The 26,702-nt window shown below is 42.9% G+C and overlaps 1 protein-coding gene across 3 annotated transcripts in view; it reads left to right on the forward strand.

The window, feature by feature from the left end:
- Window positions 1–26,702, forward strand: part of LOC109431702 (U-scoloptoxin(19)-Sm1a) — a 65,576-nt gene that overhangs the window by 21,780 nt on the left and 17,094 nt on the right. Inside the window, exons 2-4 of one of the 3 annotated variants that reach the window (XR_003895603.2) lie at window positions 23,296–23,445; window positions 23,848–24,109; window positions 24,303–24,440. Coding sequence is in view for 2 of the 3 variants with exons in the window: in XM_029866077.2 (XP_029721937.1) it covers window positions 23,296–23,445; window positions 24,303–24,436 (284 nt within the window). In the remaining variant the exon portion in view is untranslated. Of the gene's footprint in view, window positions 1–23,295; window positions 23,446–23,847; window positions 24,110–24,302; window positions 24,674–26,702 lie in introns of those variants that run through there. The other 2 variants (XM_029866077.2, XM_062852628.1) reach the window with 2 other exon arrangements.

Consider the following 26,702-nt stretch of genomic DNA (forward strand, 5'->3'; position numbering starts at 1 on the left):
AAGAATAGGACTACTAACCCCAATTCAAGGTGTCAAGCGACCCGTGTCGAGGAATGAGTGATCGAGGGGGTGAAAAAGATGCTCGATCTTTAACGGAGCCTGTGGGGCACCTGGGCACCCCCCACAGTAAGCTGTCCCTTACCGCGTTAATGCAGAGCTCTGGCGTGGTGGACATTCTTTCTCGTGCGACTCGTGGGAATCAAATATGAGTAAAAATCTTAAGAATCAAAATTCAGGTGGAAGTAGCGGTGCGATCAACCCCTTCGCAAGAAGCGGGTTGATGAGGTCTCCTACAAGGAGAAGCGAGGAGTCAGGTGCTGGAAGCTGCTTACGCAGCTCAAGCGTGGGAGCTCCTGTCCACTCCACGGCAAGCCAGCCGGCGGAGGTCATGGACGGAGCATGGTTGCTGAGGGCCATCAGCCAAGTTGCAGAAAAAGGACGGCCCGCATTTGAGGTAGCTGAGCAGCAGCTTGGCAAAATTATCGACTTTGCGACAACTAAGTCGAATATAAGCAAGGACCTGAAAACGGCCTTGCTTCGGCTTAGGGCGTCTGTCGATAATGCCAAGCAGGAGCACGCGGTTGCGTTGCTGGCTGCAGCAGCGGCGGAACCCGCAAAGGAGAAAGCGTCTAAGTTTACACAAACGGAGGCCTTCTCCTTCGCGGGTAGTCCGAAGAGAGTGGAAGCGAATGCTCGCGACAAAAGCGACAAGCATTCGCAGAAGCGGGCGAGGCAGCCGTCAGGTGAGGAGCTGTCTGGCGGCGCCCGCAAGGCCAGGCGTATAATAACCCCGAAAGCCGGTGGTAACGCTGGAAAGTCGGACCCCAGCCAGGGTTCCCGGAAAGCTGGGAAGGGTGGGCCTGAAAAGGCCGGCCCGTCCCGGAATGATGGGAACAAGGGGTTGCGACCAATGGTGGGCCCTCAGCAGCCACAGAGCAGGGCGATCCAAGGAGAGGACCCTCCTTGGACAAAGGTAGAGCGGAAGAGGAAGAAGAAGGGGAATCCGCAGGCAGAAGTGCAGGTCGCCAAGCCAAGGCGTAGAAAGGCAGGTGCCAGGCGCGAAAAAGGTGACGCTATCGTCATCAAGACCGAACAGTCGAAATACTCGGACGTCTTGAAGGCGATGAGGTGCGACGCCAAGCTCGAGGGTCTTGGAGCCGACGTACGCAGTATCAGACGTACTCGTACGGGCGAAATGATCCTGGAGCTTAAGCGCGAGAAGGATCACAAGGGCGCCGCCTACAAGAGGCTGGCAGAAGAGGTCCTTGGTGATGGAGTGGAGGTGAGGGCTCTTACGCATGAGGCGACTCTGAAGGTCAAAGACCTAGACGAGATCACCGAAGCGGAAGAGCTCGTCACGGCACTGCGGCAACAGTGCGATGTTCAGGTGGCCGCCACAGCCGTCAGGCTGCGGAAGGGGCCAGCAGGGACACAGATAGCTCTGGTTCAGCTACCTGTGGCGGACGTTAAAAAGTCCGTTAAAGTAGGGAGTATTAAGGTGGGCTGGTGTGTATGTCACCTGACATTCCACGAGCCACCTGAGGTTTGCTTCAGGTGTCTGGAACCAGGACACAAGTCGTGGGACTGCAAAGGCCCCGACAGGCGCAAACTGTGTAGGCGATGCGGCGCTGAAGGTCATAAGGCCCAAAGCTGCACGAGTCCGCCCATCTGCATGATCTGTACCGGGAAAACCTCGAAAAACAGACATGCGATGGGTGGTCCAGGGTGCCCGGCCTTTAAGAAAGCCGCAGTGAGCAACAAATCACAGTGCAGGTAACGCAGCTGAACCTGAACCACTGTGATGCGGCTCAGCAACTGCTTTGTCAGGCAGTTTCTGAGTGGGAGACGGATATCGCCATCATATCGGACCCATACCGAGTACCCGCCGGCAACGGCAACTGGGTCGCGGATGGGACCAGAAAAATGGCGGCGATATGGACGACGGGTAAATACCCCGTTCAGGAGTTGGTGTCTACTACCTATGAGGGCTTCGTGGTCGCCAAAGTAAACGGGGTCTTCTTCTGTAGCTGTTATGCGCCTCCGCGGTGGCCGATCGAGCAGTTCACGCAAATGCTGGACCGCTTAACGACCGTGCTCACAGGGCGAAGGCCGGTGGTAATAGCGGGCGACTTTAATGCCTGGGCCGTGGAATGGGGAAGCCGTTTCACGAACCAGCGGGGTCAGATCCTGCTAGAAACACTGGCCATCTTAGATGTCGACTTGGCTAATGTCGGTACCAAGAGTACCTTTAGTCGAAACGGAGCGGAGTCAATTATTGACGTGACCTTTTGTAGTCCTGGCCTAACAAGTAGTTCGAACTGGAGAGTAGATGATGGCTACACTCACAGCGACCACCTGGCGGTTCGCTACAGTATCGACTACAATAACAGCAGACAGCGGATAGAAGAAGAGGCGGCTAGGCCAAGGCCAAGCCCTCGCAGGTGGAAGACATCATACTTCGACGAAGGGGTATTTAGGGAGGCGCTCCGCCGTGAGCGAAACTTAATCGGTTTAGACGGCGACGAGCTGGTAGCGGTGCTCTCACGTGCGTGTGATGCGACCATGCCTAGGCGAGTCCACCCTAGAGATGGGAGGCCACCGGCTTACTGGTGGACCGACGCGATTGCGGACCTGCGCCGCGCCTGCCTACGGGCTAGGCGGCGGATGCAGCGAGCACGATCAGAGGAAGAGCGAAACGAACGGCGGGTGGTGTTCGCCGCTGCAAAAGCCGCGCTTAAGACCGAGATAAGAGCAAGCAAAAAGGCCTGCTTTGAGGGTCTCTGTCAGAGTGCCAATACGAACCCGTGGGGTGACGCCTACAGGATCGTTATGGCCAAGACGAGAGGTGTGATGGCTCCTACAGAGCAATCTCCAGAGATGTTGGAGGGGATCATTGGAGGACTTTTTCCGCGTCATGATCCTAGTCCTTGGCCTCCTTTCGTAGGACAGCCGGGGACTGGGGCTGGCGATGAGGAGAGGGTCACCGATGTGGAACTTGCGGGGATAGCTAAGTCCCTTAGCGTAGGTAAGGCCCCAGGTCCGGACGGAGTTCCGAACTTGGCCTTAAAAGTAGCTATTGCAGAGGCTCCCGAGATGTTCAGGTCTGCTATGCAGAAATGCCTGGACGAGGGAGTTTTCCCAGAAGATTGGAAGAGGCAGAGCCTGGTACTATTGCCAAAGGCGGGGAAACCACCCGGAGACCCGTCGGCATATAGACCAATATGCTTGATTGACACGGCGGGGAAGGTGCTCGAAAAGATCATCCTCAATAGAATGTTGCGGTTCACCGAGGGCGAAAATGGTCTTTCGAGTAACCAGTACGGCTTCCGGAAGGGGAGGTCCACCGTAGACGCTATCTTGTCGGTTACAAAAACCGCCGAGAAAGCACTCGAGCCTAAGAGGAGGGGAATTCGCTTTTGCGCGGTAGTGACTCTGGATGTAAGGAATGCGTTTAATAGCGCCAGCTGGTCTGCTATTGCCGATGCGCTCTTGCGTCTGGGGATACCGGAGTACCTGTACAAGATTCTCGGAAGTTACTTTCAGAATCGTGTACTAGTCTACGACACGGAGGTGGGTCGGAAGTGCTTTCACATAACCTCAGGAGTCCCGCAAGGTTCCATCCTGGGTCCGGTGTTATGGAATGTCATGTACGACGAGGTGTTGAGGTTAGAGTATCCAGTGGGAGTGGTGATTGTCGGATTTGCCGACGACATTACGCTCGAAGTCTACGGTGAAACGATCGAGGAGGTAAAGTTGACTACCAACCACTCGATTAAGGTTGTGGAGGCGTGGATGCGGTCCAGGAAACTGGAGCTGGCTCACCACAAGACAGAGGTGACGGTTGTTAACAACCTGAAGTCGGAGCAGCAGACGGAGATCAGTGTAGGAGACTGTACTATCCTGTCAAAGCGCTCCGTCAAACACTTGGGCGTGATGATCGACGATAAGCTTACCTTCGGTAGCCACGTCGATTATGCCTGTAAAAGAGCCTCCACAGCTATTGCGGCACTGTCCCGGATGATGTCCAATAGCTCTGCGGTGTACGCCAGTAAGCGCAAGCTTCTGGCTAGTGTTGCTACGTCCATACTTAGGTATGGCGGCCCGGCGTGGGGCACCGCGCTAAGTACTAAATGCTACCGACGGAAGCTGGAAAGTACTTACAGGCTTATGTGCCTGAGGGTTGCGAGCGCGTACCGTACCGTGTCACACGACGCTCTCTGCGTCATTACTGGTATGGTGCCTATCAGCATTCTTATCAGTGAGGACATGGAGTGCTTCGAAATGCGCGGCACAAGAGGCATACGCAGGACTGTCAGGATGGCCTCTATGGTCAAATGGCAGCGCGCGTGGGACAGTTCCACCAAAGGAAGGTGGACCTATAGGTTGATACCGAGGGTAGATAGTTGGATTAATAGGCGCCATGGGGAAGTCACATTCCACCTGACACAGGTCCTTACAGGTCATGGTTGCTTCCGACAGTATCTACACCGTTTCGGGCATGCGGATTCTCCCGAATGCCCAGTGTGCAATGGTTCAGAGGAAACGGCGGAACACGTTTTGTTCGTGTGCCCGCGTTTTCGCACAATGCGTGACCGCATGCTTGCCACATGCGGGGAGGACACAACTCCGGACAACTTGGTCCAGAGGATGTGTAGGGATGAGTTTGGCTGGAACGCCGTTTCAACGGCTATTACCCACATCGTCTGGGAGCTACAGAGGAGGTGGCGCGTGGACTCGGAGAATGGCTAGTCCAGATGCAGTACAAGAGGTGGTCCAGGGGTTCGGAGTCGGCTTCGTAGGTCATACCGGTGCCCTGCGGTCGAGATCGACCCTTACAACGATTAAGTGGCCGCGGAGAGGAAGTCCCGGTAGCGGTGCTGTCGTGGCGTCGGTCTACTGGGTTGGATCCAAGCCCGCGGTTGGAAAGGGGTCCCCGGCAAGGGTCGGGGCAGGTGGAGACCCTGCCGTCAGCAACCTACGGATGCATCTGATAGGGCCTGAAGGGTAGTGATACCCTTCCTTTGCGGGCAGGTCAGATCGGGTTGCATGTGGGCATCAGTTCTTGATGTCCGCTCAGCAGTAGGGCGCGGGCGGGGTTGACTCTGCCCGCCTTCCGAGGACAAAGGGAGTGGCGAGGACCACTCGGGAAACTGGCTAAGCGCCAGCATGCTACCGTGATGGACTCTCCACAGCGAGTCATCGATGTTCGTTGCTGCAGGCTACGCAGCTAACCTTGTGGGTGCGATGTGCACTAGCCCCTCTCTGAAGCAATACCTTCTTGGTGGTTCCGGAGAGACGTAGGGTTTGGCGACCATAGGAATGGTTTAGTGGGTACGAGGAGAGAGTAGTCCTGGATTTTACTTTTGTTGTAGAAGACGGCCTGTCAGACCTACACTACCCTAACCTTCTGTTAGGGTGTCTGTTGATCAGATTATCCCCCTATGGTTTAGAAGGAAAAAAAAAAAAAAAAAAAAAAAAAAAAAAAAAAAAGAGGACTGCTGGAGTACAGTTAAAGCAGCCATCAATGACGGAACCGAGAGCACTATCGGGTACGTGGAACGGGATCAACGGAACGAATGGTTCGACGAAGAGTGCAGAACGGTTTTGGAGGAGAAGAATGCAGCGAGGGCGGTAATGCTGCAGCAAGGGATCCGACAGAACGTGGAACGTCATAAACAGAAGCGAAAATAGCAGATCCGCCTCTTTCTGGAGAAAAAGCGCCGCCTGGCAGAAGCGGAGGGCGAAGAAATGGAACTGCTGTGCCGTTCCCAAGAAACACGGAAGTTCTATCAGAAGCTCAACGCTTCCCGCAACGTCTTTGTGCCGCGAGCAGATATATGCAGAGATAAGGACGGAGGCCTCTTGACGGACGGACGTGCACCTAAATGGCGTGGAGAACGTAGCCACGGGAGACCACGGCAACGGAGGAAATGACGTCACCAATGCAGCGGAGGACGGAAATGAATCAATTCCCACGCTGAGGGAAGTTAAGCAGCTGGTAAGGATGGTATCGCAGCTGAACTCATCAGATGGGCCCAGAAAAGTTGACCAGCTGTCTGCATCGGGTGATAGTCAGGATCTGGGAAACCGAACAGCTACCGGAGGAGTGGAAGGAAGGGGTAATCTGTCCCATTTACAAGTAAGGCGACCATTGGAATGTAAGAACTTCAGGGCGATCACTATTTTGAATGCTGCCTACAAAGTGCTATCCCAGATCATCTTCCGTCGTCTGTCACCTAAAACGAATGAGTTCGTGGGAAGTTATCAAGCCGGCTTCATCGACGGCCGGCCGACAACGGACCAGATCTTCACCGTACGGCAAATTCTCCAGAAATGCCGTGAGTACCAGATCCCAACGCATCATCTGTTCATCGACTTCAAAGCGGCATACGACAGTATCGATCGCGCAGAGCTATGGAGAATCATGAACGAAAACGGCTTTCCTGGGAAGCTGACTAGACTGATTAAGGCAACGATGGACGATGTGCAAAATTGCGTAAGGGTTTCGGGTGAACTAGCCAGTTCATTCGAATCTCGCCGGGGACTGCGATAAGGTGATGGACTCTCATGCCTACTCTTCAACATCGCTCTGGATGGTGTGATGCAACGAGCCGGGCTCAACAGCCGGGAAACGATTTTCACAAAATCCGGTCAATTTGTGTGCTTTGCGGACGACTTGGACATTATCGCCAGAACATTTGGAACGGTGACAGTGCTGTACACCCGCCTAAAACGTGGAACAGCAAAAGTCGGACTGATGAATGCCTCAAAAACAAAGTATGTACATGTTGGTAGGCGGAACCGAACACGACCGGATCCGTGTGAGTAGTAATGTTACGATAGACGGAGATATTTTCGAGGTGGTGGAGGAATTCGTCTACCTCGGATCCTTACTGACGGCTGACAACAACGTGAGTCGAGAAATTCGGAGGCGCATCATCAGCGGAAGTCGGGCCTACTACGGGCGAGCATTATTGGGCGCGACCGAGGATGGAGAGCGGCAACCACAAACCGAGTATTTTGGCGTTCTATTGTTGATTATGTCTTGTCTTAAATGTGATGTTGAATAAATAAATGTATGCCCAAGGCCTCGTACACGCCCATTGTACCTCCCATTATTCTCACAGCGCTCCTCACCTTTTGAATTGACCGGATCATTAGCGAATACCAATATTGCACCCAGATAGTTTACACTTAACGAGAAAACTAAAACTGAAGTTCTTCTGGATCCCTACTGGTATTTCTCCTGGATTCCTGGTATTCGTCTGGAAGTTTTTTTTACAGAGATCTTGAAGGATTTTTTTTCTAAGATTTCTTCCAGAGGTATTGCTCCCAAAGTACTTCGAGAAATTTCCCAGAGTTCCTTCTGCGTATCCTATAAGAAATTTTCGTTGGATATTTTCCAGGGCTTATCCTGAAATTTCTGTAGGAGTTTCTCACGAGATATTTTTTCATAGTTTCTCTTTAAATTATTATGCGCAGTTGCTTCCGGTGTTTGTCCTGGGATTTCTTTAGCCTAGTAGAACTAGTCTAGCTGCACATCATATTTTCTGTTTCACTTTATGAAAAGAGATGTGAGCGATTGAATGTAGATAAACAAAAATTCAATTCTTCTTGGGATTTCTCCCAGCGATTTTTGAGGGATATCTCCCAGTTTCTGTGGGGCAGTTTCTCCCAAAAAATCTTTCCGAATTTTGTTCAGAGAATCCTTGCTGTTCCTTGTGGAATTTCTTGCCGGGAGTTTTCACGACATATCTCTTGGGATACCCTACCAAATTCTATGTAAGAAATTCCTGGACAAATATCTGAATTAACCCTGGTTGAATCTCATCAGGAACTCCGGGAATAACTACTGGAGAAATTACGAGAGGAACGTGCTAGAAACTTGAAAACTAGTATATGTACACAGAATATTGTTTATTTGGCAAATTGAGAGATGAAATTGTGAAAAAATCGCGTTCTGATGGGATTCGAACCTGCAATTCCATATGTACATTTTTATTTTTGTGCATTTAATGAGAGAATCTAGTTGGCGAGAACTGCCCAAGTAACAATCTTGATACTATTTGGTTTTATTTGTTTTTATGATAGTTTTATCAAAGCATTGCATAATTTAATTGATCTTATAATAGTTTATGTTGAGCACTACTATTTTTCTTTTCTCTGTAGTTTTAAAACCTACTCCTAGAATATTTGCGAATCAGTGCAATAAAACCACAAACTCAATAAAGAACTATAGATCTCGATGTCAGTTTTAAGAGCCTCTCGTAGTTATCTTCAATTATAAACCGTTCTTGAGCAATAGCAACTGTTCTCGGGTAAGAATAGTTTGGTAAGGGGAAAATAAATAAAATCTTTAGCATTAGATCTGGATTGACATTGATCTATTATCGAAGCCAAACAAGAACACCAGCCCGGGTGGTGCAGCACCAAACTCCTCCGGTTTCAGCATCCAGAAAAGGTTGGTTTTAGAGATGGGCGAACCGTTCGCGAACGGTTCCGAAGAACTAGTTCTAAGGAAAGAATGAATGAACGGTCGTTCATTTTGAAAGAACGGTAGTTCTCCGCTCTCAAAAAAAAAAAAAAAAACGAGAAAATGAATGAACTACAAAACTGTTCCTTCAGTTTTCCCGATGAACGAATATTGGGTTCTGAGAGAGCAAATGTTGTAAATGATCTACCCAATCATTGCAAAATAGTGGTCCGATAACATATGCAACCGGTCGAAAAGCGGCAGTTGATAAATAATGTGTCAATGTACAGTATGGCAAATCCTATACATTTTTGTGAAGTTGGATTTACTTTGACTGCTGCTGGCCACATATCACGTTAATAACGCAGCAACGTACAAAAGTCAAACTTCGGTTCACAAAACAACCATACAAACTATTAAACGGAAGAACGGTTCGAAAGAACTAGTTTTTTCTAAGGAACTGTTCAATTGAGAATGGTTCTTTTGAAAGAACTGTTTTGCCCATCTCTAGTTGGTTTGATCAGCAGGACGTCGATTCCCATGCAATCGGTGATCCGATGAATTGACTGCATAAACACTTGACCGTTCTTATTTTTGCAAAAAATGGAAACGTTAAAAGTTTAATACATATCTTGCAACACATATACGATGAATTTAGCTTGGCAGTTGACAACCTTGCAACAGAACGGAAATATACCCAACCCAATTTGTGTTAGAAACTTATCCCGATTGTAATATTGTATCATTATCCTTGTGTTTTTCCGACTCAATACAACTTATCCTCCAACCTCGCCTCCAATATAAAAGCTGCAGCAGCAACGAAAACAGATAATTTTATTATCGTTTTATTGTGTACTTGAAGAGCTCTAAGTAGAGACCAATTCGCCTAGAAGACATCTTGTGAAGTAGGGAATCGCGCCGCTTGGGCGGTGGCTTCTATATTCGTCTGTTTTCCACTATAACTCAGTCAAATTTGAACCAATTGCCACAACTTTTGGAATGTGGTGAGATAGGTATAGTATCTACCCGTGTACAACATTTCAAGTCAATTGGTTCAAAATTGACTGAGTAAAAGTGGAAAACAGACGAATATAGAAGCCATTGTCCATGTGGCGCGATAACCCTATAACAGAACTTTTAAATCAACTCTCCAAGACTATCATAGGATGGGATTTCAAGGGTTTCAAGACATTTCAGGTGCGTTTCACGGGTTTCCCAGGTAACGCGTAAGAGACCCTCCGACACCCCTGAAAAAGCCTCCACAACGCCTCTGAATTTCGCCAAACTTGCTCTGATGCTTCCTAAAATGGCTCCAAAATCCCGCTGAAACCCCGTTGGACTCCTTGTAACGCACATAAGGCCCCCGAAGCCTCAGAAAACGCCACCGTAACGGCTTTGAAATTAGCCCAAAATACTCTGAAGCTCATTGACATGGCTCCAAAATCCCCCTAAATCCCATGTAATGCACCCGAGACTTTCCAAGGCCCACGAAAACACTTCCATAACACCTCTGAAACCCGTCGATAATGCTCTGGAACTTCCTTAAATGACTCCGAAATCCTTCTAAAACTCCTTCACACCCCATGTAAAGGATGTGAAACCCTCCAATACCTTCGAAAATGCTAGCGTTACGCTTCTGAAACCAGTTGAAAATTGTCTATAACTTCCTTAAATGGCCCCTTAAATCCCCTAAAATCCTCCCGAATTCCATGCACTGAATCAAAATTCAACCATCGTGCAACAATGACAATGTCATAGCCTGCATTTGTTGTGACAATCCACCGGCCGAAGGCCATTAGGCCGAAGGTCATTAGGCCGAAGGCCATTAGGCCGAAGGTCATTAGGCCGAATGGTCATTAGGCCGAATGGTCACTAGGCCGAATGGTCATAAGGCCGAATGGTCATCAGGACGAATTGAAAATCAGCCGTTATGAGCCTGTAAAGAGATCTGTTGTTTTTACTTTTTCCAAAATTTTTTTGCCGAAAACTACTTTAACAATGAAATTAGAAAGAATAGCCTATGTTTTAAAGAAGGAAAAATTTATGAATTGAATATCAGCAGTTTCTGCGCCAAAAACTATTTTAGCAATGATACTAGAAAGAACAGCCTATGTTTAAAAGAAGGAAAAATTCATGGGTAAAATATCAGTAGATTCAGCATCAATAAAGTATCTTCGTGCCTGTCACACGATATACACATGCAAAATGATCATTTGCCGAGGAAGCTCTCAGTTAATAACTGTGGAAGTGTTCATAGAACACTAAGCTGAGAAGCAGGCTTTGTCTCAGTGGGGACGTAACGGCAAGAAGAAGACCCAATGATCATTCGGCCTGATGACCATTCGGCCTAATGACCATTCGGCCTAATGACCATTCGGCCTAATGAACATTCGGCCTAATGACCATTCGGCCTAATGACCTTCGGCCTAATGACCTTCGGCCTAATGACCTTCGGCCGAATGGCCTGACACCCAATCCACCCAATGCGACATACAGTATCGGACAATAAAAATGCACCAAAGCCGTTTTCCCATACAAACTAGTCAACTTTGGATTGCCATATCTCAGTTATGTCTCAACCGATTGTTTCCATTTTTCTGTAGCGAACTACAAAACATTTCAATTTTCAAAAACTATTGAAAAACTTCAGTTATAACTATTGATACAAAAGTTACAGATAGGTTGAATTTTGACAATAAAAATGCACCAAGACAAAAAAATGCGTAGCCAAAAATGCTGAAGTAAAATCACTATGGTGTCTTCAGCAAATTTATTGGTCATCACACAAGAAACATATTTGCCGAAGACACCATAGTGATTTGACTTCAGCATTTTTGGCTACCCAATTTTTTGTCTTGGTGCATTTTTATTGTCAAAATTCAACCTATCTGTAACTTTTATATCAATAGTTATAACTGAAGTTTTTCAATAGTTTTTGAAAATTGAAATGTTTTGTAGTTCGTCACAGAAAAATGAAAACAATCGGTTGAGACATAACTGAGGAATGGCAATCTGAAATTGACTAGTTTGTATGGGGAAATGGCTTTGGTGCATTTTTATTGTCCGATACTGTAGGTGTATCCAAGGATGTTTTCACTCAGTTCAAAACTCGATCAGTAACCACTCTTTCCCCACTCAATCAACACCCACAGCAAAGAGCCTGGCATCACCTATACGTTTGAAAACTGGCACAGTAACTCAAAATCTGAATGAATACTGAGTGATCTTGCACTGCTGTCATTTAAACAAGTGTTCATCATCGCATGTATTTGTTATGAACTGATAGAATCGTCTCTGCCAATCGGTAGTTCATTATCACTTTCCGATCCGATTGCGCCTTTCATGTTTTGTGTCTTGATCGAATCAATTTCTATCGCAGTCTGATAATTTTCGGAAGCTCAGTTTGCAGCTATTTGTCGACCGATTTTCAAAATAAAAACATTAATCAACTGGAAATACATACTGTATCTCATAATTGATCAGACAGACGCCGATTTTTAATCAAAATTGTCAACTATGGTTTGCTTTGATGAATTCAACTCAAATTTTGACACGGTACAGTACCGTGTAACTACGAATATGCTCAAAGAACAAAATGTTTTACTTTTTTCAGCGGTACCCCTTAGTATTGCATGAAGTTAGTATTGCAGTAAAGTCATTTGAACAGTAACCGACAAATCGTTTCACTTATGTTTGCTTCTAGTCATCTTAAAACGATTTCAGTCAGCCAGAGCAACCATCTAACAGGAAGCGATTCCTTGCCATTTGAAAAAAAAAATGTCACTTCAAATGACTAGCTGAGCACGGAGCACCAACATTCCACCACACTGAAAAATTATCGGAAGTCGGGTCAATTTTTAACGAATGCTGGGCCACTGCTGGACCCACATCGGATAACGGTTGGATCTGTGTTGGGTTTAACGTCATCAATGATGACGAAACCAGAACATATGCTTGCTAGCTGGGGCAATTAAATTATAAGGTATGTGCCGGTCGTCAGTCGTCGCCGTCGGAGAACCCTGACTGTTGCTTGGGTTGGTGTAAATTTGATGATCAGAGGCCAGTCAATTATCCTGATTCAATGAGAGTCTAATAAAGGTGAGGAAGAAGATACTTCGTGTGCGTGAGATCCGTGTCTGGTGCAAAACATATCACTACTACAAGCAAAGCGAGCTCCCATAAGAACGCGTGTCAAATAGTGACGTCACTATTTGTGTTTACATTTTTCTTTCCTTACTAATACGTAGCCCTCTCTTCTTCTCCCCACCTCATTGATCCTGATTGTAAATGGAAAACGCTTGATTCGTTCGTGTGGAAAAGTGTACTTATTTATGATTTAGTATTTGGCTTTTGGGACGCACTCGGGATTCGACTGGTTTCCAGGGACTTTTGGGGCCTTCCCCTGCTAATATATTAAGAGGACAATTAGAGGACAAATGGTGTACTTGTATGAACATACAGTGAAAGTCTCTTATTTAAACGAACATTTTTCACGCCTTTCATTACATTATTGGAAATTCAACTGGTTGCACCTACACTATTGCAGAAATAGAGTGCTTTGGGTGCAACAGGAAGAAACGTGAAAAAATGCCTGTCGATTGCTGCCTAATGCTACATCAACAAGGACTTTTGGAAGAAACTGATTCGATCATAATGAACGCACTCAGCAATCTTCTGCGAAAATTATCGCCAAGTGATTGAGCACCGCAATGTTTACAACCGACTTCGATCAATGCGTGAGAGAATCACGGCCTTGCTGCCCGACTGTCCATTCGGTTGGTGCGGCTGAATGAACTTAGCCATTAAACGTGTAAACTTGTTCATTTCCCGAGTGGCAGTGTATGTATGCTGTACCAACACACCGATCGAAGCGGTTGTTTCAAACAGAGAGAAAATATCAGTTTCTCTCACTGATTCTCTCGGAACTCAACAACACTGGGTGTATCCCAACTTGAAAAGAATACGGTAAAGATCGTACACCACGCGTTTATGTAGAGATGTTTCAACCTTGCATTGCTATTTTTGAGAAGTTACGTCGAGTGGTTAAGCACTGCAACGCTGTTGAAGATCTATTACCAAACAGTTTCGATTTTTGGTTAGTAATAATCGATTATTCACGAGTTAAAAAGTGCGCAACAAATTCAGCTTCCGTTTGGTCTCCAACAACCATTTTCGTGATCATGTCATTATCTGTTACCAGTTGGGATAAAGAACTCCCCTGTAACCCCCTGAAACCTCTGATAGCACCCTGAAGTCCCTTGAAGCGCCCCTGAGAACCATAAAACCCCCTTCTGAAACCCCCGGGGACCTCTTTTAAATGCCCTGGAGATCTCCTGATACACCGCTGAAACTCCTTAAGACCCCTTGAAACGCCCCTATAACTTCTTATTTATGCGCCCCTGGTCACCGTTGCTAACGTCAATAATACATTTTTCTTATGCAAATTACTGGTTCTGAGTAGCTCTTCCTCCTTTTATGCAGGGCATAGAAAAGATGAATAAATCAAAAAGGCATAAAAATAACCTGCATAAAAGGAGGTCTCAGTATTGTTTTCAATCGAAATTGTTAACATTCATCGTAAATTCTAGATAATAAGAGATTTAGTGCAAATCATTCCTTTCCTTCAAACATATGGCCATACTAGTGGCCATAGCTCTCAGCCGGGTTTGTTACCCAATCTTCCTGTAGCCTGAGATTCCTCGTACCCCGGAAAGTTCCACGCGGAGGATGCTGGATAAAAGGGGTAAAAACGAAGATCAGTAACTGTGTTCCAGTTAGGGATTACAGTTTGATCACTTTAATGTCCATTTTTAAATTTCCGAGTGGTGCCACAATGATCAGCACAGTGCTTTATAATAATAACAACAAATGTACTTATGTCCTGTACATCTGCTCAGCATAGTAAATAATAAAAGACAATAATTTCATACACTACAACAAAAAATCGCCTAAGAGAATCGTCCGGAGGGTCCCCGTACGGACAGTATTCACTGAAGCGCAAAAGCACTGAAACCTATCTTTGGATGCTGAATAAGCACTACTGCGTCCGGAAGCTAGAAAATTATTATAACGCCTACAGCAGGAAAATAGCTTGGCACAGCAATTACGTGAGCCCTCCAGTCGGATAGATGGAAATAAATATTGTGAACCTGCTGCTAGACCGACCGGAGACCGCGCAACGTGCAACGGTTGAAAGGCGGAGCAAGGTGCTAACCGAATGTCTGTCTGCTAGCACAAGTAGGAAATGCTCGCGTGTGATATCGGAAGCTGCCTTCCAGGGCTTTTGCTTGGCTCATCTTCCACAATCTACACTCGTTCCGGGGTGGAAATCTTCCTTCCATCGTCGTCAGCATACAATAGGCCGCCACCGTGCAGCATCCGCACACCTTTCTCTATATACAGGTCTCATAATCAGCTGCGGATCGTGTTTCGAATGGCGGAGAAGTCGTGCGGTCGTTGTCGCGCGTTAGCGTGAGCGAAAATAAACGGCAATTATCATTCTACGTCTTACACGTCGTTTACCTAAGACTATTAACATTAATAACATCATAATAAAAATAATTTTCTCTTTGATAACCATTTTCATCTATTTTCATTTCTACATACGACGAGGCACCGGGTGTTGGGCGAATGGCAAAATCAAGGGCTACGTCGTCGATTCCATGCGATGGTTTTCAGGCAGATGAGATTTTTCATCCCTTTTTGGGGTGCTTTTCTGTACACATTTCCAGTGAGACTTTTCCCACCATCATCGCATCGTAACGGTACGCTAGTAAAGAAATATTGACATAGGTCCTACACTGTCTCTTTGGTGAGTTATGGAAATGAGCTTAATTTCGCAACGTCCACATGGCTGATGGTAATTGCGTTGTTCGGTGGTTGTTGTTCCTCGGGAAAGTATTTAATTTTTTTTTCTTTTATGGAGATTGTTACCGAGGATGGTGCGGAGTTGTATCCGGTGTGTCATTTTAATGTGGCAATTAATTCACTCGTTGATGGAGATGAGGAAGGTTTTGAAGCTTTGAAATGCATTGTCCACTAGGCTGCGAACCAAGTCTGGCCATTCCTATTTAATCATTTTCGGTCCTTACTTCAATCCGTGCTTTAGATTCTTCAGTGGACGTGTTTGTTAATGTTAGATTCCATTCATCGTGGTCATCCGGATTCAACAGGGAGTGAACAGCACCTCTCGAAGACACTATCAATCGAATGATTTCAAATTCAATCATAATTCTAAATATTCAATTATGAACAACAAATAGAAGATTCTGTTTAGAAACTGGTATAACTGAGTATTTCAAATTGAAGCTCATTTATCGATAACCATAAAATTATTTCACATTATTTGTCATAAAACTATTTAACTTACTTATATCAAAATTGCAGAAGTGAGCACAAATCTTTCTCTCATAAGTACCTGTAAGCATAATAAGGATGAAAGCATTACAATTCCATCATAATTATATTCTCAAGCATGATGAACTGGAGTTCTCACCATTTTCAATTGCTTAAGAAGTCCCTGGAGAAAATTCTCGGGAAACTCTGGTTGCAATTCCTAGATTAATCCTTTCTGAAATTTTTATTTCAAATCACTTAATAAAATATCTAGATGTTATAAGGAAATCTTAGAGGAGTCGGTAGAAGCATTTCGATCCCCGTTCGGGTTGGGAAGATTAACTTGAGGCATGCCAAGTTCCTATGCGAACGTAGAGCTAGAAAGAAAAAGATACTCCTGCTGGAATTCCCAAATAAAATCTCTGAGAAAGTTCCTGGAGGAATCCCTAAAGAAATACCGGAGGGCTTCTCTAATTAATTTCTGAAGAAACCACTGCGAGAATTGGAAGTCATTAAGAAATCCCAGAGATTTTAATAAATGATTTTTGAAAGAACCCTTCAAAAAATTTTTGAAGAAATTGTTTGAGGAATATCTGAAGGACTCTCTGAAGGAATTTCTTAAGGAACCGTTGAAGGAATTTCTGAAAGAATCTTTGGAAGACTTAGTGAAGAAATTGCTGGAGTAATTTCTGGAGGAGTCGGTGGAATATATTTTGTCAGAATCCATGGAGGAATTTTTAAATGAATACAAGTTAGTTTTTATTAAAGAAATCTAAGAAGATTTTATGATGAGGAATTTCCAAAGAAATTTCTAGAAGGTATTCTGAAAAAATCCCTGTATTAATTTTTAAGGAAGCCCTGAAGGTTTGAGGAGTTTCTGTACGTTTTTCTGAAGAAAACATTGAAGGAATTTCTAAACGAGTCTCAGGAAGATTCACTTAAACAAATTTTAGAGAAATTTCTGAGAGAAACAATGTACAAATTTTTGAAGTCATCTTCTGTGTGAAGAAGTTAAAACTCACGAAAATAAAAAAAGAACTTCATTCGAATGAGTGTAATCAGTTTCGTGTCTTTTAATTCAACCCTATACACTCATTTGAAGAGGGTATTCTGCTAAGAGGGTTCGAAAAGTCGGTACAAGAAGAACTTTATGTTTTTAGAAGTTATCTTTTTAATTTTTTTTTTTAAATAAATCCCTTATAAATTCTTATTTTTTTTTTAACGAGTTAAGAACTCTGGAAGAGTTATTGAGAAATTCCACGGAAGGTTTTTTCATGAATGCTTGGAGGAATCTCCAGAGGAATTTGAATTTCTGAAAGGAGCTTTGGTGTAATTTCAGAATAATACGGTGAAATATTTTTCGAACCAAAACGTGGGTGAGTTTCTTTAACAATTCATGGATAATTTTGTAAAGGATGAATTTCTGAAAAAATCCGTTGAAGATTTTCCGAGAGGAATTCCTGGAGGATATTTTGAAGGCATCCATGGAGCTAGTTCGGATAAAATTCAAGGGAGATTTTGCACATATGTATTTAGAGAAGTTTATGAAGGAATTCCTAGGATACATTTTGATAAAAATCCTGGAGAAATTTTTCAAGGAGTACCTGGAAGCTTTTTTGAACACTGAATTCCTGGTCGTATTTTTGAAGAAACTCTAGAGTGATTTCTGATAGCTTCTCAAGAGGAAGTTCTGAAGAAATTCCTGGAGGAAATTTTTGGATGATCTACAAAAAAAATGCTAGAAATAATTTTTGAAGGAAGCTTTCTTATTTTTTTAACGAATCTCTTAAGAATTATTTTAAAGAATTTCTGTAAGAATTTTTTAAACAATCTTTGTAGAAATATAACAGAATATCTTTTAAAGTTTTTATTAAGTATACTTTCTATAAATGTCCAAAGGAAATAGGAATTTCCAAAGAAATTTCTAAAAAATAATCCAGTAGACTTTTCTGTGTGGGTTCCCAATGAAATCCTTGGAGAAATTCTTGAAGGAAACCCGAAAGTAACTCTTTTCTGTCCCTTCACATTAAAATTTTGGGACAAAAGTTTTATGTGGTAATATTTTTATAAAAAAAGTCAATATGCTGTGAAATGATGTAATATGAAAAACTTGGCTGTGGAATCATGTTTCAATTTGTCTTCTTTGGTTTCATGTTTGTAAATTGTGAGTACTGTCGAAAACGTCGAGGCATACTTTATGATCTTTGGATCGTTTGGCTGAGATCGTTAAACAATATTCATTAGTGATTGTGGGGATGGTAGTCATACTGCAAGCCCATGAAAAATTTCGGAAGAAACCGCAGAAAAATCCGATGTAAGAATTTCTTAGAAAATCCATCAAAGGTGTTGTAAGGGAATCTTTGGAAAATTTTTTGGAGAAATCTCTAAATGAATTTTGAGTGAAAACACTAGAGGAATTTCAAAACTAAAATTATTTTTTGCATATTTTGATTTTTTGTTGAATGACTCAAGTATCATTTTGATAGCCAATTAGTCTTGTAGCGGTTTTCAAAACCGTCATAAAACCTAATACCTTTTATTTTGGTTTTATGGTGGTTCTAAAAACCTCTTCTAGTCTATTTGACTTAACAATGTTATTTGGGAATGGAGCAATACATTCAAAATCCGTTTCCATACACAGCTGGACGATAAATCAAAGTAACTCCTGTTTTTTCCTGGTTTATCATTTTTTCTGAAAACATTTTTTAAACATTTCGTTTAAAACAATTTCTGCAACACTGATACTTTCCACTAGGATAAAAATGAAGAGATACCTTGATCCTTTCTCTAAATGTGCAAGAAACCCGATTTTGGAAATATTGCGGCGTCATTCAACAAAAAATCAAAAACAAAAAATGAAGATATGCATCCAGTTAAGGCGTTGTCCATAAACAATGCAATGTGGACTCACTTTTGTTTATAAATGGGTTCTAAGGAATCCTTTTTTTATTTTTAAGAGAAAACAATATCAGGAGAAGTTTTAGGAAATAAAATCCGAATCATTAGCATATAACAATCAAAAGGATTATTTAAGATTAAAAAGCTTGCTTCAAATCTGTAGGTATTGTAGTGATGTTGTAATTCTTTACTGCTGCGCGATCACTTACCATCTATGTATTTATCCTAATAGGGAGACGATTCCTACAGTAGGGTGCTGTTTTTATGCACACTTTATAAACCAAATTGGAACACCTTGTTTTGGTTTTTTGTTGAAAGTATGCACGTATGATAACAGAAAGAAGTTTTTTTATCTGTATTAACGAGATTTTTAGCCCTAGGCTAGTTCATTTCGGGATCCAAGCTTTACTTCCATTCCAAAGGAAGAACTCACATACTGTGAGTTATTCGGGAGTTGGATTCCATCCTAGGCCTTCGGCGTGAAAGAGAAAGAAGTTATTTTGTGCTCTTTTTTAAATGTGCATAAGAGCGTAAGATAACGAATGACATTGTGATCCCACATTATAATTGTCTACATCTATCAAAACTTTAAAGTACTAGCCAAGCTAGTTGAATACATGCAAGAATCTCCGCTATCTTTATGGTTGCAATCATCGCTTGCCGTCAATGGACTGCAGCAAAGCAGTGTCTGAAATTGACCACTCAACACCATTACCGGGGGATAGTGTTCATCCTCTATCAGTCGCTATCTGGTCGCGTGACCACCACCCTGAAAAATAGAGAACAAATATTTGCCATTGTTGTCAGGGTGTAAAAAGCTTATTGTTTTCGCCACCATTCAACAGCACTTAAATGGACGGACACACCGCAGAAGCAGAAGTAGCAGCAGCGGTCGTCGGCAAGGACACCACGGCCGTCGACTGCCATCATACGCAATCACGCTTCTGTTGTTGTTCGGTTCGGCTGAAGTTGGTTGGTTACGGATAAAGCCAACGCAGCGCAGCTCTGGCAGCACCACTCTAAAGCCTCTTATATTAAGAGTACAAGCGTTGGCAAACATAATGCTGGCTGGCGGTTGCTTTACGGCTAGTATACGTAGGTACGTAGGTATGAATCTCTACGCCAAACCTCTTGATAGCATTGCGTAGGTGGTGGATGTCTGTCAAAAATGTTTCACGCAGAAGTGGGGAGGATGTAGACCGAAATCGTTTTTGATCTTTGTCGGAGATTTCGTGTTTCCATAATCCACATAGACACGGTTCGAATGGATTGTTGAAGCAGGTATAACATGCTGTGACATCAAATGCACCTTGTTGGTAAAATTCCTTTTTGAAATTGTTTTAAAAGAACGATGGTTGCATTAATGCGTATGTGGTTTCAGTTGAATATTTCGTTGTTAGAACAATTTTTCAATTTTTTCGGTTATGCTACAGGATAAATGGAGACTGGTCTGAGAAATATCAAAAAAAAAAAAAAATAATTTGGATGGTCATTTGGGTATTCAATAATGATTATTATGGTGTATTAGTTTCGTGTAATCTGTCCTTCGTTCGTTCCTTCGTTTTGCTTAAGAACATGTAATAATGACGGTAACTCTGCTAACGGCTGCCATTCGAATTTTATCGGAAAGAGCAAAGGAGGTTGCAGAGGCATTTCAAGAGGTTCCAGAGGAGTTTTTATGGAGGTACCAGGAGATCTCAGGGACGTTTGAAGGCGGTTCCAGGGAGCTTTAAATAGTCTCAGGGGTGCACCAGGGGGTCTCAAGGAAGGGGGGGGGGGTTTAAGATGGTCCTTGGGGGTTTCAGAGGGTCGCAGGAAATATAAGGGGAGTTCAAAGGGATCTCACAGCTGTTTCAGGGGGTCTCAGGAGGGCTTCATGGGGTCTCAGGGGTTCTTAGCGGAATTCCGGGGTTCCCAGGGAGTTTCAGGGGGGGTTCAAGAGAGTCTCGGGTGCGCTCCAAGAGTTCTCTGGTGAGTATCTGGGGGTCACAGAAGCGTTCTAGATACGGCCGTTTCATGGGATCCCGGGGATTCATCAGGATTTTGGGGGGATTTTCAGACGCGCTTCAGGGTGTCTGAGGGGTGTTAAATGCGTTTCAAAGGCATTTTGCGGGTCTCATGGGCATTTCAGGTGGTCTCTGGTGGTTTCAGGAGGATTCCTGGGGTCCTCAATTGCACTTCAGAGGGTCTCAGGGATGTTGCAGGAGATCTCAGAGAGGTTCTAGCTCTAGGGGTCTCAGGGGCGTTTTTGGAGTTCTGGGAAGGTTTCAAGTGTTCCAGGTGGTCTCAGGAGTGTTTCTGGGATTCTGAGCGGCGTTCGAGGAGCTATGAGGCTGATTGAATGGGTCTCAGGGGGTTCACAGGGAGTTCCAGATAGTCTATTACCAGTCGTATTAAGGAGGTACCAGGAGATCTCTGGGGTGTTAAAATGGGGCTCCAGGGAGTTTTTGGAGGTATTTCAGGTGGTCCTAAAATGCCTTTAAACGCTTCTCCAACCTCCACAATACCATTGAAATACCATTGAATGCCCGGTATCAATTTGAATTGCCCTGAAACTCCTTGGAACACCCTTTTAGGGTTCCTGAGACCCCCTTGAAACGCTCTTGAAACCTCCATAATCTCATTAAATGCCATGGAATCTCCATAGACAATTTGAAATGCTCCTGAAACTGTTTGGTATGCCTTTAAAAGGCTCCATAAATCCCCGGAATCGTCCCAGAAAATTCCTTGAAACGCCCCTGAAATGCAATCTGAAATCTCTCGGAAATACTCGTAAAACTTCCTAACACCATCTGAAACTCTCTGAAATACCTTGAAACGCCCTTTCAAGGATCCTGAGACTCTCCAAAATTGCCTTTAAAACCACTTAAAACGTCCCTGAAATTCCCAACAATCCCATTGATACGAAACGTTCCGGGATTCCCTTAAAAGGCCCATGGAATCCACTTGAAATCAACTTTTTTCAGGCTGTCTGGTAACTTCCTTGATTCCCCCTTGGCTCCAAAAATCATGATGCTTGCGGAGTGCGTTTTGCCCCATAACTCATCGCATTTACGGGAGGGTTCTTCCGTATAACTATCCCCGCTCACGCACTTGGATGGAAAGTGTTTTGTTGTAAGAGCTTTTTATTTATTTCCTATGAAAGGTCTTTTCTGTACCTACTCTGAAGGATGTTTTACCGGTTACAGGAATATTTTGCACACCCTGTTAACTGTTTCCTTGGATTGATTTGGTCATGATGAAATCTTGGCTGTGAAGGAAAATTGATTTTTTGATTGATGCTTGAAAAGGTATGCGTCCTTGAAAAACCTTCTTTGGTGTCGTCTGGAGATTATTTAAACATTTTCAAAATTATAAGAGAATCAAAATACGTTTTTGTACACATAAGAACCCACATATTTCGACTGAAAACAAAAAAAAAATCAAATTTTACAATTTTTTTCTGAAAAATATTGTAATACTTAGTTGACAGTGTTGCAAAAAAATCATCTCATTCATTTGAATATTAACCAACAAATCTTTACCGTCATTTTTCGTTCTGTTCATGTTCAAAACGATTTCATTCAATCAGAGCACCTATCAAATGAGATGCGAATCTTTGTCAATTGAATAAATTGTCACTCGAATGAGTAGCTGGGTACGAAACATGAAAAACCCTGCGAAATTCCGCCAGACTGAAAAAAATATCGAATGTCAGGTGAAAGTTTGGTCAATTTTTATTGAATGTTGGGCCACTATTGGACCAACGTCTAACAACTTTTGGGTCCATGTTGGGTTTTACGGCAAAAATAAAAATGGGTCAATGATAGGTTGATGTCGGGTTTGACGTCATCAATGATGGAAAAAGCTTTAACCTACAACACCAAAAATTCTGCTTCCTTGCTGGAGCTCAATTGGATGATATGTGCCTTGACTGAGGCTGGAGCTGATGTCAATTGAATGATCAGAAGCTATTCAATTGATATTCTGGTAGTAAATGGAAAAATGAGTGGCTACCATTCTCAGCTATAAATGTCGGTTGATACAGACACTTCGCAGCACTGCTTTGCTTAGCTGTAGTCTCTTCTGTAAAGTTTTGTTGATGGAACTTTTTGCTATAATGAAACGGTACAAATATTAAAATAACCAGTTTATTTTGAGTCGTTTACATTAAATTTTAGAATCGAACATGCTGGTGAAGTAATCCCGGTTTGGTTGGTCTCTGACCGAAAAAGATTAGATACTATTTCTTCTAACGTTTTGACCTTTGGTTTGGGCCTTCTTCAGGGAGGGTTTTGGACTACCACAAGGTGTTTTTGCTAGTTTCTTGGCGTTGGGTGGTCCCAAGCTGGTACAGCTGTTTACAAGTGCAAGACATTGCTATCTTAACAAATAATAAAACTGAACACACTACTGACAAACTGTTCCGGCATCAAAAACAAGACGCACCAAAAAATAAAAATAATTAATTTCAATCCTTGCGTTTGATAATCAAATTATTATATTGTACGCGCCTTGCTCCAGCTATTGCCCATAAGGAAGATTTTATACATGCGTAACTAATTGTGTTGATCCTTTATTGCCTCTTTTTTCGCCAAATCTCGTTTTAGCATACCAAGGAGTGAACGTGTACAAAACTGAACGGGCCTGTGCCAGACAGGGAGGCCTGTGCGTTCAGAAGGACGATTGTAAATCGCTTACCGCCATTAAGGGACTCTGTCCAGAAAATGCAAACCGCGGTGTGGAGTGCTGTTATGAAGGTTTATTTTCTGGTTTTGTGCATGTTTTTCATAACTGTAACAATGTCTTAATATCATGACATTAATACTATCAAAAAACATGTTATCTAATTCAAAACATGATTAAAAATTCAAAAACCATTTAATGATAATAATGCATTTGCTTATTGACATTCATGAATTATTTAACATTCATCTGATATTTAACTCATTTACGTAGCATAGTGAAATTCTTATGAATTTGTCTTAGATTTATTATGACATACATATCAGTTCATCGATGCTTTTAAAGCATTTCCCATATATCGGAACCATTATTTGTACGGATTACTCGTTAAATACAAATGACCATTAATACTACCTATCCATTTCACATCAGTCCCTGCCAATGGTGAAGCCAGCTTTCATATAATACCATTCTAGTGAACCCACCCAAAGGCCTTCGGTGCCGCCAGTATGATGGAAAATGTGATAGATGGTGTCACCGTGTGCAGCAAATGCCAGCCGTAGACTGCGCCGAAGGGCTCGTGTGCTGCGCAGGTTACAACAAAAAATGATCATTCGCTGTAATTTATTCAGAGCTTGCCTACTGATAGTACAAAGTTAATATTATGTTAGCTGACGGTTATATGTCTGATAAACCGAATGCTACAATTTGCTTTCAAACGCGTGTTGCATCAAATAGGTGAGTCGTTTTGTACGACATTGCTTCAATAACAACGAAGAAAAAAACATTCATTGGCTGCAAACTACTAATTCCATTTTTCCTAGTCGTCCAAGACTTAAGCCTGAAAATTGACTCGAATTGGTTGGACCCAACATTCTGAAAAGTAATGACAAACATCTTACCAAATTTTTCTTTTTCTTTTTTTATCTAGTGATTCCTTCGGAAGCGGTTCATACATGTGCTGAACATTTGGGTGAATGTATGACGGGTTGTAGAGCGCAGAATTTGGCGCGCAAGGCTACCGACTGTGCTGAAGGGGAAACTTGTTGTGTATTAGTGGTGTAGAAAAGAGAATGTATGTGACGTGTTTAATTTGATAGAGTTGAAGAACAAACATAGGATCATATAACAGTTAAACTATATCATAAGAATAACCATGTGTAAAGTTGAGTACAAATGACTAAATAATATACAATGTAAGCGACTTTCACGATGCTTCGGGAGTATAGTGAATTTTAATTCGAAATAAATCTCAACATGTGTAATTGAGTGTATAATTAAATAAATAAATAATCTTAGAAAGTAGTGCGTTTTGCTCTATAGAACTTAAGCTTTCTTTGTAATGTAAATATCTTCATCCGAAACTAGCTTGAACCTATAATGCATGTTTTATTCAAAATGATGATTCATAGAAACTAACGAATGAAGACATCCAATGATGCCCGGTCAGGCTCGTGTACAGAAAAGGCGAAAAAGGAGGGGTTTTGAACATTTCCTCAAAAAGCAAAAGGCAGAAGGGCGCCTTGTATAAGGAACTTTGGTAATGAGAGGTTAAAACACCATAACTCCTCCCTTGAGCACGGCCTTGTGTCCGGTGCAACTTCATCTTTAGTTTACAAACTGCGGGACTTGAACCAGTTGCTGTGTACAGTTACTGATTCCTTTTTTCTCCATTTTTTTATACTTTCATCGTTTTCAATGATAGTTTTATTTGTTAGGCATTGGAATTGGTAACTGCATATAAATAATATTTCCTTGATACTTCAGCAGAAAATTCACGAAACTAATGCATTTTCTTCGCTATTGAGCGATTTTTAAAGTTGGTTCGTAAAAGGCCATTAGTCGCTTTGAAGCAAATCGCTAAATTTCACATTATCACAGCAAGAAAACCATCAACAAGAGCCTAAAACACATGCATTATCTGCGAAATGATCTATTTGCATGTCAACAATCCACTCACTCGACTAATGGTCCATCCAAAGGGTCATCGATGACTGCCGTCCAATATTAGGGTTGCCAACTATCCGGAATCTACTGTCATGTTCCTTTGTCGCTGAGTCTGGGTCTTCGGCGCGGAAACCCAAAGGTAGGAATACAACTTTGGGGTTTGCGCGCAATATTTTGATTTTGATGAAAATTTGACAGAACAACCTGAAATTACTACCGTTTCATAGAAGGTACCGGTTGGTTAAGTTGGATGACCGGTTCCAAATTTATACGGAAACCCAGTGGGGTACGTCGTCGGTTGGCCAAATGAGACATTCACTGTTTTTGTTTTTTACAGATCTTATATGAAACAGTAAGCTTTTACATCTGAATCATAAAGTATTCATTTCTTCGGATACTTTTAGGTCGTTTGGAATTATAGTGGTCTGTTTCGGATTCCGAGGTATCATAAAACTGGGTAACTTTGATATTTAGTTTTTCTGCACGCAGTGAAATAAGCAATCAAATCATTTACTGCGTTTTTTTGTTTTTGACATTGTGTGCTACCGTAGCACTGCTACGTATGTAATCTTTACAAAAAGTTCCTGAATCAATCGCGCATCGAACCCGCCACCCTCAGCATGGTCGTGCTGCTTACCCACGCTTTTACAGCTATGGCTATATAGGGGCTGTGTCATAAAGTTCTATAGGGCACTGCATTGTTTTGATTTTGTATGGGATTTTGGCGTTTCTTGGCCTTGTTGTTTACAAAATTTCTGTAAGAATGAAAGAGAAGGAGAGAATTTCATGCAGTGGCCATGGCAAATATTAAATATCAAATATAAAGATTGATTGATTGATTTGTCTTTATTAAAGAGACTTTCAGCCCTTGGCTAGTTCGTCTCTCTGAAATATAAAGATGGCCAATATCCAAGATGGCGGCTGCTGAGTTATACGCTTAAAAACCATGTAGGGGAACTGCGGCCATAACGCCCATAGGGGGCAAGTTGCGCCACCCTTGTTTTAGGCAAACCACGTTATTTTCAGTACTTTTTTCAACTGCAATCGTTAAAATAAGAATAAAAATGCTTCTTTATATTTGAGTTTTCATATTTTTTACTAAAAAAATTGTATAGAAACTTCAAAAAAAGATTTTGGTTACTTTTGATGTAATTTTAGCCTGTCAAATTTTTGCCCTTTTTTACATCATTTAAAAGATTTTTTTTTCTCACTATTCCCATAAAATGTTTTGCAGACTCCCATTATTTGTGTATCAAGCGGAAAAAGTATCGAATTCGATCCTTATAACTTTTTTACAAAGGGCCCATATAGCCGAGGCGGTAAACGCACGGGTTTTCAGCATGACCATGCTGAGGGTGACGGGTTCGATTCCCGGTCGGTCCAG

This window comes from Aedes albopictus, chromosome 2, assembly GCF_035046485.1.
Source record: "Aedes albopictus strain Foshan chromosome 2, AalbF5, whole genome shotgun sequence".
NCBI classification, from domain to species: domain Eukaryota; kingdom Metazoa; phylum Arthropoda; class Insecta; order Diptera; family Culicidae; genus Aedes; species Aedes albopictus.